The sequence below is a fragment of the Podarcis raffonei genome, chromosome 6 (genome assembly GCF_027172205.1).
Source record: "Podarcis raffonei isolate rPodRaf1 chromosome 6, rPodRaf1.pri, whole genome shotgun sequence".
Taxonomy (NCBI): domain Eukaryota; kingdom Metazoa; phylum Chordata; class Lepidosauria; order Squamata; family Lacertidae; genus Podarcis; species Podarcis raffonei.
Genome location: NC_070607.1, coordinates 22,443,944 through 22,459,727, shown reverse-complemented (window position 1 = coordinate 22,459,727; position 15,784 = coordinate 22,443,944). Strand labels below are relative to the sequence as shown.

At 42.5% G+C, this 15,784-nt stretch overlaps 1 protein-coding gene across 4 annotated transcripts in view; it reads right to left on the bottom strand.

Annotated features, from left to right (window-relative positions):
* The window catches only part of COL11A1 (collagen type XI alpha 1 chain), a 255,976-nt gene that overhangs the window by 119,238 nt on the left and 120,954 nt on the right, over positions 1-15,784 (bottom strand). For all 4 annotated transcript variants that reach the window (XM_053391592.1, XM_053391595.1, XM_053391593.1 and 1 more), the window contains 9 exons: positions 15,729-15,782; positions 15,542-15,595; positions 13,324-13,377; positions 5,771-5,824; positions 5,616-5,660; positions 4,469-4,522; positions 4,327-4,371; positions 3,267-3,320; positions 2,772-2,816 (listed from right to left, as the gene is read on the bottom strand). In XM_053391592.1, coding sequence (XP_053247567.1) covers positions 2,772-2,816; positions 3,267-3,320; positions 4,327-4,371; positions 4,469-4,522; positions 5,616-5,660; positions 5,771-5,824; positions 13,324-13,377; positions 15,542-15,595; positions 15,729-15,782 — 459 coding nt within the window. The remainder of the gene's footprint in view (positions 1-2,771; positions 2,817-3,266; positions 3,321-4,326; positions 4,372-4,468; positions 4,523-5,615; positions 5,661-5,770; positions 5,825-13,323; positions 13,378-15,541; positions 15,596-15,728; positions 15,783-15,784) is intronic.

The following is a 15,784-nucleotide window of genomic DNA, read 5'->3' as shown; positions in this document are numbered from 1 at the left end:
TCATTTAAGTCTTTTAAAAAATCAGGAGACCCAATTAAAATTAGTAACCATTAAGCATCCGAGAAGAAGAAATGTATGTTGGATGACGATAGATATTTTTGGCTATCTAATATTCTGCCATGTGTCCTTGCAAGTTTTATCTTCTGCAGTAAGTTACAAAAGCCAACAGGCTCGCAAATATTTTTTTTCCCTGCTCACACGTTCATTTCACAAAAATGTTCAGAACTGCCATAGTACAGACGCTACAGCTAGAATGATATTATGACTTCTTGAAGGAGCGTCTCCACCTCCATCGTTCTGCCCGGACACTGAGGTCCAGCGCCGAGGGCCTTCTGGCGGTTCCCTCACTGCGAGAAGCAGAGTTACAGGGAACCAGGAAGAGGGCCTTCTTGGTGGTGGCGCCCACCCTGTGGAACGCCCTCCTATCAGATGTCAAGGAAATAGACAAATCTCTGACATTTAGAAGACATCTGAAGGCAACCCTGTTTAGGGAAGTTTTTAATGACTGATGTTTTAATGTATTTTTAATCTTCTGTTGGAAGTGGCCCAGGGTGGCTGGGGAAATCCAGCCAGATGGGTGGGGTATGTATGTATAAATAATAATAATAATAATAATAATAATAATAATTATTATTATTATTATTATTATTATTATTATTATTATTATTATTATATGCAGCAGCTGAAAACAGCATTCTCCATCTCTTTCTCCCTTGCTGATGCTGAAAGTCAAGCAAAATGTGTGATGCGAGGCCCTATTCTGCTTCACTGGCTGCCCCTTGTAAGAGCAAGAAGATGTGATCCAACCTTGTGTATCACCCTACTCATAAGCCCAGCATCGGAGCTCAGCATTTTGGGCTCCTGTTGAGGCTCATGCCCTAGAAAGGCCTCCACTGTTGATCTCCAGAGCCTCCTCCTTGCCCTTGCTGTTGCTCTTCATTCACCTGTTTGGCCCTGTCAGGTGCATTAGGTGAATGTTGGCCAATGGTGCACATGTCAGGTTCATATACCCAAGGACCACACAGTGACAGGGGAGGAGTTTCCTTAGGCCTTGCTGTGTGGTTACAGTGTGTGGCTGGCAACTGGCTCAGGAAACGGGAGAGTTGAAATCATCCCATCAATGCATCTCACCACCCAGACCTCATTGGCTTTGGATAATTTGACTGAATTATTGTGATTGGCAGATTCCATATTTGCTATATTTTTGTAAATATAACCTATCACCCATCTTTCTTGTATTGACTCTTCTTGGGTGTGTTGACAAAGAATGGTCATGCTACTGAAATAGGGAAAGGAAAATGTTGTGGATATTAGATAAAAAATTGGTTAGTATTATGACCCCAAAAGTCTCTAGTCTAGTACCTAATGCATCAGTTAACTTAGTTTAAAAATAACTGTGTGATTTCCTAAGGTCTGAAAAGCTTGTCTGGTGATTTGGCTTCATGAGTAGATTGTTGCATATTAATATGAATATTTCTTGTAGGAATGTTAAGAAAAATGATGAAAATATGAATTATATTTACTCATATTAAGTAATTTTACTCATATTTACTCATATTTACTCATATTATGTAGGCAACTTCTTGGCTCCCCCCCATCATGTTGTTTACAACCTGTTGCTTCCACTTAGCTAAGAGTTTTTGAATCTGCATCTCCCAACATGATTAGATACCTGCTCATCTACATTTCATCTGCTTTATTCTTATCTCCAGAAAAGTAAAGACCTTTAAGTAAACTAGGAGGAAGGAGCTTGTTTAAGCTAGTCTTGCTAAAATTGCTTGCTATTACAACAATATGTAGGGGAAATATTTTTGGAGTGTCAGACCAATTCTATTGAAGGTCATGGGTGAGGAATTCATACCTAACCTAAAGTCATATATTTTGTTTTAAATAAAAAAAAAATTCCCTTCCAGTAGCACCTTAAAGACCAACTAAGTTAGTTCTTGGTATGAGCTTTTGTGTGCATGCACACTTCTTCAGTTTTAAATGTTAGTGAAAACTCATTGTTTAGGAAATGATGGCATACAGATAAACTGGACACCAAAACATTTAAGAATGATGGTCCAATATTTTTTTAAAAAATTAGAGATTATTCCTAATCTGTATAAATTTGAAGGTACTACAGCCAGTTTAGAGAAAAATTCAGGAATCTTTTGACAACTTAGCCAGTCATATCTTCTTCTCTTAACATTTGGGAGAGACTGTGGTTAAGACTTTGTGCCAAACCAAAGGCTTGCTCCTTCAGAATTCTTAGAAAGCTTTTGAAATGTGTTTTCTGAGATGTGAGGGACAGGTTTCAACCCTTTCCCACGCTGAAGAAACCCAAAGGGTGGTATCTAAGTTGTAATCAGTGGACTTAGCCATGATACCACCCCACACTATTTATAAATGAGTTATGAGACCTTATAGGAAGAGCAGCCACATTCAAGACTAGAGTGGTACCTGGGTTGTTGAACTTAATCCATCCCAGGAGTCCGTTCGACTCCCAGAACTGTTTGAAAACCAAGGCACGGCTTCCGATTGGCTGCAGGAGCTTCCTGAACTCAATTGGAAGCCATGTCAGAAGTTCGGCTTCCAAAAAACATTCACAAACTGAACACTTCCAGGTTTGCGGCATTTGGGAGCCGATTTGTTTGGTTACTAAACCGTTTGAGATCCAAGGTATGACTGTACTTGCAATTTGACACCCATACTAGCACCCCCACACATGTAACATAACCAAGGATAATTACCCAAATTCAGTGGTAACTCTTCAATGGGATGCTACTTACTTTTTCACCAGGAACGCCAATTGGGCCTTGTGGACCTGGAAGCCCCTATTAAAAAGAACACAAGAGCATAAGGAATCAAAGGCAACAACTGGCGTATTTTGCCGATTTAGATGATTCATTAGGGTTCTTTTCAACAAGTGCTCTCTAAAGAAAAAAGAACCAGAGGGTGCAGAAGTTGTTTTGAGAACGTTTACACTGGTAATGAATGTGTAATATGATCCAGTTCAGAACCTTCTTGACAGGTGTGTCTGTTCTTGTTGGCATTCAGGATGCTCTGAATGAGTCTTCTCTCTCTCTCTATCCAAAGGATGAAGAGAGAAGTGTGTGCAAGTTTGTTGTATTTGTGCGTGGGGGGGGGGGTATTTTCAAGGTAGTTTATGAAAGCTCACAAGCAAGAATAAGCTCCCTGTGGCTTGGAAATATACACCCTTTTTGCTCTGTATGTTACCTTTTTTTTAAAAAAAGTTTGCAGATTATGGGTTGCCAAGCACTTACTTGTGGACCTGTGATTCCTTGTTGCCCAGGGGGTCCTGGTTCACCTTGAGGACCCTATTGTGTAAGAAGTACAGAGAGATAATATTAATTATGGGTAGAAACCTTTTTGATGCCATTGTAATTCCACCACCACTTGATAAACTAGTGTATGTGACCTATTTTGACCTTTTGTATTTTCCCTGATGACAGCTAGAAAAAAGCATTCATGATCCATCAATAATTCCATGTTCTCACTTGTACCCCCCAATAAATTCACTGAAGCCTCAAAGAGGAACCTCTAAAGACTTATACAGAGGACAAAATTAACTTTTTAGCCTGCTATACTCAAGGAATACAAAATTAGGTTTAAGATACTTAAGATGCTAATGTGAGAACAAAGGACAATAAATCCAGAAATGTTAATTTAATTGGTATTGTTTTATGTTGATTTATATTTTCTCGAATATATAACTGTACAAACTGAACACTGCCATGTTATCGTGTATAAAGTAGTGGTATAGAAATACTTATTTTAAAAATGTTAATTTAAAAATACAGTACACATGGAAAGGAGTAGACTGAAAGTGACTTTTTTGGGAGGGACGGGGACTCCCGACTCTTCTGAATGGAATATTATGTGGCATGGGGACCTAGAGGAGGAGGAGCGATGACCCAAAATGGCACACACAACTTCCATGAGTGGGAGTGGGATCCAGCCCAATTTAGTTAGTTAGTTATTGCCATGTCCCTTTGAAAAATGTGTTGCTGTCCCTCCCCCTGATAATAGATCATGATAGATGATAGATAGATAGATAGATGATAGATAGATAGATAGATGATAGATAGATAGATAGATAGATAGATAGATAGATGATAGATAGATAGATGATAGATAGGTGATAGATAGATAGATGGATGATAGAATGATAGATGATAGATGATAGATGATAGATAGATAGATGATAGATGATAGATAGATAGATGATAGATGAAAGATGATAGATGATAGATAGATAGATAGATAGATAGATAGATAGATAGATAGATAGATGATAGATAGATGATAGATAGATCTACGTACCAAGTTTCCTTTTGGTCCTTGTGGGCCATCAATACCTGAGATTCCCTATATGAAAGAAGAGAGCAAAACCAATACTTGTCACTGCCACATTTGTGGGGAAATTCGAAATGTAATCTACTGCATTTCTTTCTGAACGACATACGGGCTGTCCTGGTGGACCGGGTGTTCCTCTTGGTCCCAGCAACCCTCGTGGACCCTGCAGAAGGAAAAATGTAACTTAGTCTTTAGTTCACAAAGCAGATAGAAAGAAAATATGGCAGAAAGAGGTCTCCAGAAAGGCCAGTGACAGAATATGGTACGTTGTTTCATCCCGCCAGTTCTTGAGCCAAATCAGAGTTCAGCTCACCTCTCCTTCCTGTCTCCCACAGTAGAAAGACAGAACTTGGAATGGGAAAGAAGCAACCTGTTTCATCCCAGGTAGGATTCGGTCTTAGTAGCCCGTTCCCCCTGCTTTCCCCCTTATGGGACAGGTGAAACAGGATGGTGCCCAAGTGCCCCACAGAGAGTTGTAATTTGGCTTCCCTTCATTTGGTGTACCTGAGGGCTTGGTAACCTGTGGCCCTCCCACCTGTGGGACTCCAACTCCCATCAGCCCCAGACAGCATGGCCAATGGTCCAAACAGCATCTGCAGGGCCACAGGTCCCCAGCCCTGATGTACATTGACAACATACTGAATGTTTAAAATGATAGCCTTTTCAAGCTTTGTTTCCATTTCCCATCCACGTTTCAAGAGCCAATTCCATTTCTAACTGGAATGATAGCTAACAATGGTGCTTAAGTGACCTGGGAGATACCTTTTCAAAGACAAAATGGGTAGCTTCCATTGAAATTCAAGGGGATAAAAGAATGTATGTTTCTGATCCATGAGCACTAAGGCTGACTTTTTTTTCTGGAGTCCATCTCTGCTCAACCTTGGCCTAAGATGCTCTGGCGATTATTTTCTTTTTCTAGTGGAAGTTACATGCAGAATGTTACATCATCCATAAACTGCCCTGCATGATAAAAATCTTTACAATGGAAGGACTTAAATTTATACACAGGTACACTGGAAACTCCAGAATCAGGAGAAATGAGTGTTTTGTTGGTAGCGAAGCAAAAATGTCACTGTCCGTAGAACAATTTTTACAGACAAAGGCAGTTGCGGACTTTATTTATCCCTGGGGTATATTTCATTTAGAAATGGTCTTCAAAGCAGAGAATAGCTTTACAGGGACCAATAGATTAACAAAAGAGAACTTCCTGTAGACTACACATGGCAAGTACTAAACAATAAGAAAGCTTTGCTTACAGCTTCACCTGGGAGACCTCTTGGTCCAACTTCGCCATCTTCGCCCTGTTGTTGTTAGAACAAAATCAAAGGCTCAGTGTGTGGAATAAACACTTTCTTTAAATTTTACTGTGCATGTTAAAAGAATCAGAGAGCAAAAACCATGAGTAACGTACTCTCATTCCATCTTCACCGGGAGAACCAGGAGATCCTTGTGGCCCACGATCTCCCTGGAGATAAGAGAAACCATGTTAAAGTCACACTTATTGATTATTACTATTATTATATATTTATTTATTTGTACCCCGCCTTTTCCCCTGACAGGACTCAAGGCAGCTTACAGCTGGAAATTAGAACTGTGAAAAACATAGAAAAGCAAAAATTTAAAAAGCAATTAAGCATGGATAGAATTAAAGCTGCACACACATATAAAATATATTAAAACCACACCAATAACTGCAAATAAAAACATCACAGCACTGGCCCTTTCATGCAAAGCAATCAGTGTTATATTTGCTTGTGGGAAAGCTATGGTGGTCTGTTGATCTGTATATAATAGGAAAGTGAGCTCCATGCAAACACTGGAGTTTCACACCAACATGTCACGACACATCTGCACTGAACAGATACTAATTTCTATATTGCTCTTCACAGAAGCTTCCATTCAAGACTGGGATTTTAAATGTTGGCCACAATCCAGCATGGAGCTAGCCTATTGAAATAAGTGAGCTGAAGGCTTTCTAACTCCGCTCTTGATTGTGGCTTCTGCAGATTTGCTATCGACAAAGGAGAATATTGAAAAGACTGTATAATATTGCCCTGTTTGCTGGCTGTTTTCAAGGGTAGCCAGAAATGTGAGAAATGTTCTGTATGAGAAGCATTTTCCTGGATATATTAAAGCTGATTTACATATAGAGACCCATCACTTGAGCCCTTTTGGGGTATTAAAAAACAACATGTGTGGGGTGGGATAACATGTAGGGGTCACATGTTGGACCCATCCCCGAATTCCTCATGTTCACCCCAACATTTCCATGTTGAAATCTCCTCATAATTTGGGAGCTGAGCAATTTGGGCTTCCACTCACAAGAAGGATACTCAGAGTGTTCAGCCAATCGCATTAAGAATCCCCCTTCAGACCTACTGCTCAACGTGCAAATATTGGGGGGGGGGGAGGGCGACTAACAAGTGTGAGCCTGCTCCTCCCTCAACACACACAAATGCCTGAATATAGCTTTGGCGACTGCAACATCAAATGATGGCCTGCACTTTTGAATGACCAATCACAAACTTGACTCTGCAAATAGAAGTTTCAGCTTCACCTGACATCATCTGATTCAAACACAATGTTGTGCTGGCAAGGTGTTGCAAGTCTTGTTCCTGTTTTGAAGACCAGACGAGAAGGTCATCCAGGTAAGGCTAGATATGGATGCCCGGGAGGCTAAGGTGAACCTCCAGGGCAATCATGATATTGATCAATAGCTGAGGTGAGGCCAGATCAAATGGGAGGGCCTTGTATTGAAAGTAGTGGTGTCCTACTTAAAATCTGATATATCAACGGGTGAGAATATGGAGGGTTGTGTCTTGGAGGCTGACGGATGTGAGGAAGTCATTGTGGTGAACCACCTCCCTGATGAAGGGAGGAGACTCCATCCTGAACTTTTTGTCGAATACCCACAGACTTGGGAATTTGAGGTCCAGGACTGCTCTCCAGGAATGCCGTTCCTTCTTCAGCACCACAAATAATATAGAGTATTATTTGCCATAGAAAGACTCTTCAGTTTGGTGGCTGCCATGTTGAGCAGGGGTTGGACGCACTCCCACTGTCAAGGTGATGTCTGCTCTTTGCAATAAACACCCTCTGCTCACTCAGAGAGATATTTACACATGTACAAACAGCTACAGTTACAAATCATGCCTCTGAATCCAACGAGTCAGATTCGGGGAGTGGCTTCCTTTGGTTCCTTCTCCAACACAGCAGGCGTGGGAATCTCGTGAGACGTCTTTGAACCCTGTGTTTTAACTCTCTCCTTGCCTGTGCCAAAGGCACCACTTCCCCTTCTGTTCCTGAAGTTCTTGGTTGGTGACAGGGCTTTTCAGCATCCGAGAGCTTGGCGCCACTTGACTGCTCTCTGCCTCCTCCTTCCCAGTTCTTCCGTCATTTCCCTGTATTCCCCTTCTGTTTCTCCTTGCTCTGATACTCCCCCTTCCCTTGCCCCAAGGGCGTTCCCTGTCTGTCTCGTGACACCCACAAAAGGTGCTGCTTGGTGAGGCAGGTGAAGATCAGTGAGGGTACAAATCTGCGTGGAGGTGGTGAAATCAGTTATATGCAGCACCCCTGAGAGATGGTAGTGAGGATCCAGTGGTCTTTCATTTTCCCTTGCCAAGAGCAGAAGGATTGCAACCTGATACCCACTTGTTGAATGTTGCTGTCATTTGGGCTGTTGGAGGATCCCAAAATGGGAGGGTGCAATTTCTTGCAATGCTGGGATTTGAGGAGTAGCAAAGCTTGTTCAAGGGACGCAGGTGGCGCTGTGGGTTAAACCACAGAGCTTAGGACTTGCCGATCAGAAGGTCAGCAGTTCAAGTCCCCGCGACGGGGTGAGCTCCCGTTGCTCGGTCCCTGCTCCTGCCAACCTAGCAGTTTGAAAGCACGTCAAAGTGCAAGTAGATAAATAGGTACCGCTCCGGCAGGAAGGTAAATGGCGTTTCCATGTGCTGCTCTGGTTCGCCAGAAGTGGCTTAGTCATGCTGGCCACATGACCCGGAAGCTGTACGCTGGCTCCCTCGGCCAATAAAGCGAGATGAGCGCCGTAACCCCAGAGTCGGTCATGACTGGACCTAATGGTCAGGGGTCCCTTTACCTTTTTAAAGCTTGTTCAAGGAGCACTTTGTTTTGTAGTTCCAGTATCTGCCCTGGGGCAGCAATTCCGAAATGGCTGGTTAGATGGATAAGGAGAGTAGCAGCACGAGCAATGCTTCCCATCCTGCAGTGTAACCAATACCTTTCTTTTCTCCTTTGGTTCGGTGAGGATATCTTCAAGGCCTCTTCACCGAATAGCTTGCTGCAGTGAGGCCTTGAAGAAGCCAGTCACTTGGGAAGGGATAGGTATATATAGCTAAAATGGAGGGGACAGAGAAGCCAAGATCTGGAAGGTGGAAAGTAGGGTGAAAAGCTCTCCAAGGGGAGAGAGGCATCAGAGAGGGAAAGGGAGAGAAAGGAGACTAAACAGCAGGAATGAATGGGGCAAAAAATAGTCTGAAAAGATGAGAGAGCAGGAACCAAGAGTGGCATGACTGCTTTGTTCAGGCAGGAACAAAAATACTGATTGGGAGCTTCCCACTTCCCAAAGACTTTCTTCTCCTGCCTCATCATCAGGGTGGAGTCAGAGCCCTAACTCAGTGACTCTATGATGCCAGCTAGAAATTGGACTGTGACCATTGTGGGCTCCTATTTCAAAAATGTGTCTATAAGAGTGTACAGTGGTACCTCGGGTTAAGTACTTAATTCGTTCCGGAGGTCCGTTCTTAACCTGAAACTTAACCTGAAGACCACTTTAGCTAATGGAGCCTCCTGCTGCCGCCGTGCCGCCGGAGCACAATTTCTGTTCTCATCCTGAAGCAAAGTTCTTAACCCGAGGTAATATTTCTGGGTTAGAGGAGTGTGTAACCTGAAGCGTCTGTAACCTGAGGTACCACTGTATTCATGGATGTCTTCCTACCAGCTCCCTTACTAAGAAAATATAACTAGTGTATAAAACCATTTAGTTCCGGACTTCTGGGTTAGCGCCATTGGCGAATGGCGGAGTTCCTCCGACCGGAGGAACGGGCTCCGTGGAAATTGGGTCTTCCCGCTGCGGCGAAGGCGGGGGCCCGTTAGAAATCCCAGGCGGAGGAAGCCTGGGAATGTGGGGTTCGGCAGAGCACCAAGAGCGCCTCCCCTACTTATGAGGAAACCCACTTTTGGGGCTCCGGAGTGAAGTGGGGTGAGCAGCGCGGTGCATCGAACCGATTGCTATTTCCATGGAGGGAAGCCGCGCAGCCATCGCCGGAGAGCGCTGACCTTTTCCTGATGACATTTGGACTCTAAATCAAGTACCCGTGAGTAAAAACGGAGAATCGGATTAAGAATTTGCAAATTTATGAATCAGGCACGAAGCGGGAAGGTGTAAACAGGAAGTCCGCCTCCCGTTCTTGTATACGGATTGAAGCAAAGACCTTGCAACCTAATAGCCTAAAAAGTTCTTTTGAAGTTGGAAATTTCCTGCACCCATAACCAACAAAACCCCCTTGAAAGCAGGAGAAAAAAAGGGGGGGAATTTGACTGTTTAATCCTGCAGGAAGTGAGAAAGGGAATATAAGTTTTCACCGTCCCAAACCTGGGGACGGGGTGTCGGGACAGAAACTGTTTGAGACGTCCATTGATTGAAAGTGGAGTATTTTGACAGCTAGGAAAAAATAAAGAGAAACAAACTAACTTCAACGTTACCTTCTGCATTTTTGCTCTTTAAAGAAACAAAGTATTTGAAATTGAAAGGACTTGAAATCGAAAGTAACTTTCTTTGTTTGATACTTCCTTAAAAAATGGATACAGACAGAAATTGTGTCCCCTAGAGGGAGCCTGTCAGTTTGCGGTTACAGTTTACATATGTGAGTTCTGGACCGTGGGAACAGCCGTTTGACCTTGTTTTTGAACAGAAATGTTTTGGCAGGAAGGTTTGGTGTCTGCCCTTGGTAGGACTAATGCTCTGCTGGAGCAGCTGTCCGAGAAAATGAGCCTGATGAATGAAAAACTGGACTTTATGAGTGCTGTGGCCAGTGAATATGATTTAACAGGGAACAAGGATAAAGAAGTTACACAGCGATCAACTCAGGAATCTGGTCTGACAAGGCAAGTCCAAAGGCAGATGGAGAAGGAAGAGGCAGTAGCTATTCCTTATACAACACAAATGACAAGATTCAAAGTTCTACAGGAACAAAAGCTACTGCATTGGAAGATTGTACTTGGAGAGTGCTGGGAAGTATTTGAATTCAAGGAAGCTTTTTACTCTAGTGGGACTGTGAAACAGGTGAATAACTATTTGGACAAATACTTTTTGGACTACAAAGATGAAGATTGGGAGTGGGACTGGGGGGAAGGAGACAATCGGATGAAGGAAAATGGAAATCATTACTGGATGGAACCCTCTGGGGACCCACTCCCCCAGAAACTAACAATAGACAAAGAACTCCGTAATTACAAACAAGAACAAAAAAATTTGCAGAAGTGGCCTAGAAGAGACTTAAAGGCCTCTGATATTAGAACACCAGATTGATGGACTATGTAATGGACAGAAAGGACTGATATGACCCGAAACCAGGAAGAAGGGACGTTGGATGAAAATCAGAGATATGAAGGGAATTTCTTATGTTAATTATGGAATTAGTGTAATATTATTGAAATTTGAGGGATTATGTTGGAAAGGAACTAAATTGGCTTTAGTAGAAATGATTTTAAGGAGAAATGCATGAATGTTTTGTGATTTTGAAATTTTAAGATTTTTAAGATAAGATAAGGTTAAAGAGAGTAAAGTAAATTGAATAATAGATTATATTAAAAGAGGGAAAGGATAAGTGGATTAATAAATAAGATAGAGTGTGAAGATTAATTATTTAAATTAAAATTAAGAAATATGGGAAGAATTTGCTGAAATAATGAATTAAACTAGAATACAAAAAGGGAGGTGTGAGGAGGTTCAAGGACTAGGCAAATGAAAAACTGTAATTTGAGATTTGTATTTTTTCTTTTTTCTTTTTCTATTTTTTCTGTTTTCTTTTTTGGGTTAGGGTTGGGGTTTTTTATATGTATTCATGAAACTCTGAATAAATATTATTTGGGGGGGGGGGAGTTCCTACTTCCCAGCCCCACCTTTTATCCTGTTCAATTCAGAGTTAAATCCTCTGCCAAGCATTATATTGCGAATGGATCTTGAATTCAGAGTTTGTGGTAGGACACTTGATTTCAACTGAACTGCAATCTTTGTGTTCTATTATGAAACAATGGCTGTCATTCTTTTTGCATTTGAAATGCTCTGGTTTAAAAATAACTATCACGAATCAAGAGGAATGTGTCAGAAGTCCTTACTGCAAGGTATTATTAGTGTGGATGGTTCCATATTTGTATAAGAAACATGCCAGCAATATCCAAGGCTTTGAGAAAGAGAAAGTGAGGTAAAGGTGCTTTCATCTCACACCTAAAGGTCACAAAAATATTAACTCAGCCACACCATAGATTTCCCCCCCCCCAAAGACATTTTGAAAAGGATTACTAAGCCATAGAGTAGCGCATGCCATATGTACAACTAGTGCTGAATTTACAGTGCCCTCTGCTGGTCATCCACATTGTTGATTTTTATCTTTAAAATGCATATTTCTCAAACCCCGAATTTTCTGTATTTCATGTACCCCATATTTGGGGGTCACTAAACATAAAGTTTTCATTGCTAAATGTTTAATACATTGGTATGGAGAATGATATTGAGAATCTCTAGCACCGTCCATAAAGCAAAACACACTTAAGCTACAATACTTTTTCTCTTTTACTAATATTGTGCCAAATAGAAAATACAATGTCTGATTTTTCATCCTGAAACGGCACAACCTTTTGTGAGAGGATAATGGTTTGCCAGATACAAATACTCCTTGTTAAAATAAAATAAAAATGATTTTCTTTGAATGTGTGTCTTTCAGTGTCACTTCCCAGCATGCACTGCTCTTCATCCTCCATTGGCATCATGTATCATCTAATAATGAAAATTCACACTCTGAAAATTCACAAGGACTGTATCTTTTGATAGTTTTCCATCAAGAACTTGACACAGTGGAGTAGTGGATCACATCACGTTATCAGTTAACATAGTGATATGGATCTACTTGGCCAATAAGGTGTGACTTAGGTCTGGCCTATTTTTGCTCACAGAAAATACTGTGCAGTGGAGCATTAGGCCAGGACTATTTTGAGATGAGTGTGAAATGTATCTCAAAGGTAGAAGTTTGACAGCAATAACGAAAGCAAATTTAAAAGTGGGTAAGTACTTTTGGAGCAATTTTAACCACATAGGTGTGCCCTTCTTATTTCACCATGCTATTTTGTCCTTGAGGAAAACACAATTTTTAGGAATGAAGCCCTGTATGCCAAATTATCAGGTACAGCCGAGAGTTGAACTGGGAAATTCATAGTGTCTGCCCCAGGCTAGTAAGCCGCATATACTTTCAGTCTTAAAGCTCCCTTCAGTCAAATAAATAGGGGTGTGCAATATCAGCCCCTGTGATTGGCAGGCCGTATGACGCTTCTGGATTGGCTAAGATGCGAACCAGTGCTGGAAGCAAGCCCTTCTGCCTAGTCAACAGAACAGTGCTTTCTTTTTGTTTCACTTCAAACTCCAGGTTCCACTTCAGGCTGGTGACTTCAGGTTGTAGTCAATTTGGCTGTTAGTTACTTCCCTTAAGCATAAATTGTAGTCTGGCTAGCAGGAAGGATGCCAAGACAGTCGTGCAGAAAGCTTCAATTGCCTGCAATCCTATACATACCTGGGCATTGAATTCAATGGGCTTTGTGCCAGAATAGGGTGGCATTGGAAAGGTATCAGGTACGGAAAAAATTGCAATTGCTTTGGACAATAGCTTCAGGTGAAATTTTACTATGCCCACATTCTCACAGGCTTTCAGATAAATGTGCATCTTTTCTTACCCTGTTACCTTTTTCACCAGGTAGACCAGGAAGGCCATCAAAACCTCTGTCACCCTAGTGGAGAAAACAAATAATAGTTTTAGCAATTTGCTGTTCCATTTTGTAAGGGTCTGCAAATCTATTTAACTGTGGGAAACAGTTGCCTTCAAGTTGGATGTTGCCTGAAGCTGCATGCATACACCTGGAATCTAAACTTGATCTATAGAACTGAAGGTCTACACCATCCTCAGTAGACACAGGTATCCTATTTGAGAGCACTATCCATTTCATTTGATTTCATTGTAACATGGTGTGTATGGGAAGCAATACATAGGAATGCATTCGATGCAGTGCTAAGCAAGGATTTCTGTTTGTGCAATAGGACCTTCCCTCCTCTCCTATGATTGCATGCACCTCTCACCCTCCCCTCCTCCAGAGTGTTGGGGGGGGGGCAGAACAAATTTAGGGGGCATGTGGGAGGAGGGCAGAAAGCCCCATTGCACAAGCATATATCCTTGCACAGGATGCTTACTTAGCACTGCATTGGATACAAGCCACTGAAGCAAACAAAACAGCTCTTTAAAATCAACTAAGACAAGCAATTTAGGATACTATTTATCCCCAAGTGGGCACAATGTTGTGCATGGGAAGGGAACAGCCTGGGGCTTAATGGAGACTTCTTTTCTCCTTTGGGTGAGTGCACACAACTGTATGTATGCTACAGTGAGCCAGTTGTTCCTCTCATGAAAGACTCATGTGTGTTGCCCCAGGCAACATTTTAATTCCTGTCATGAGCATGAATGACTCGTGACCTAGGGCTATGATGTGAGATAGCATGGCAGAACATGAGATGCTTAATCTCACAGTCGTGGGTTCAAGCCCCACATTGGGTGAAAGATTCGTGCATTGCCGGGGGTTGGACTAGATGATCCTTGTGGTCCCTTTCAACTCTACAAGTCTGTGAATTTGTGATTATATAGAAAGCAAGCATGGGCCTGTCCTTTAAAGGAGGGACTATTGAAATGTGCCACACTCCCAAGGACCACCCAAGGAATGGAAGGGACCAAAGAGTATACACAACGGAACCTCTATACCAGGGGTAGACAACCTTAGGCCCCTGGGCCGGATGCGGCCCAATCGCTTTCTCAATCTGGCCCGCAGGCGGTCCGGCAATCAGTGTGTTTCTACATGAGTAGAATGTGTCCTTTTATTTAAAATGCATCTCTGGGTTATTTGTGGGGCATAGGAATTCGTTCATTTTTTCCTTCAAAATATAGTCCGACCCACCACATGGTTTGAGGGACGGTGGACCGGCCCACGGCTGAAAAAGGTTGCTGACCCCTGCTCTACACCATGGGTAGGCAAACTAAGGCCTGGGGGCCAGATCTGGCCCAATCGCCTTCTAAATCCGGCCTATGGACGGTCTGGGAATCAGAGTGTTTTTACATGAATAGAATGTGTCCTTTTATTTAAAATGCATCTCTGAGTTATTTGTGGGGCATAGGAATTCATTCATTTCCCCCCAAAAAATATAGTCTGGCCCACCACAAGGCCTGAGGGACAGTGGACAGGCCCCCTGCTGAAAAAGTTTGCTGACCCCTGCTCTACATAGATCCCTTCTTCTACGCAGTTGGTCCTAGGTGGGGACAGAACAGGTACAGCCAAAAAGGTTGCCGTCCAATTGCTGTGGACTACATCCCCCATCACCCCTGACTGTTGCTGACTGAGAATGATGGGAATTGTACTAATAAAAACTTGGGGGGGGGAGAGACATTGTCTACCCAGTGCTAGATTGTGCCCATCCAAAGATAGAAGCTTTTTGACCGCCTTAAACTTGATTCAAATTTCAAAGGCATGAGAAACACATTCAGTTATGGTGAGCACGGCTGAACCTGTCTAGCAACAGCCTCTTTGCATAAGGAAATGTTATAAACCAAAATCCATCCATGCCATCCCCACAAGTTGCAGCTCCAACTAGTGTTGTGTGAAGGAGCACGCCAAGGCTACCAACGCAAATGCCCTTGATCCTTTCAGTTGCACCAGTGGGTGTAAAAGTGCGGGAGCAGCTACTTAAACATCTTGATGCGATCCATGAATTGTCATTCGTCGTTCCAAAAAGCAACTCTGAAAAGTCCGTCAGATGTGACCCCCATTTGTAAGTTTTCAATGAAGGGATTTAGCACAGGTACAACCCTGGAGAAAATGCATGCAAAACTGTTTTGAATGTTTACTGACTCACCTTGGAACCAGGTTCCCCTGGCATCCCTCTGGCTCCATCTGCACCTGGACGACCCTGAAACGTTTTTGCAAAAGGCAGAAGTTTAATACCAAACCCGAAGTGTCAAGAGTTAATTTGCTGTCATTCCGGGATTCAGCGAGACTTCCTTTCACCAAATGTGAGCTGCCTCGAAGCACTCAATACCTACCCTTTTGCCAGGTTTCCCAGGCAAACCAGCTGGACCTTGTATACCCCGAGGACCCT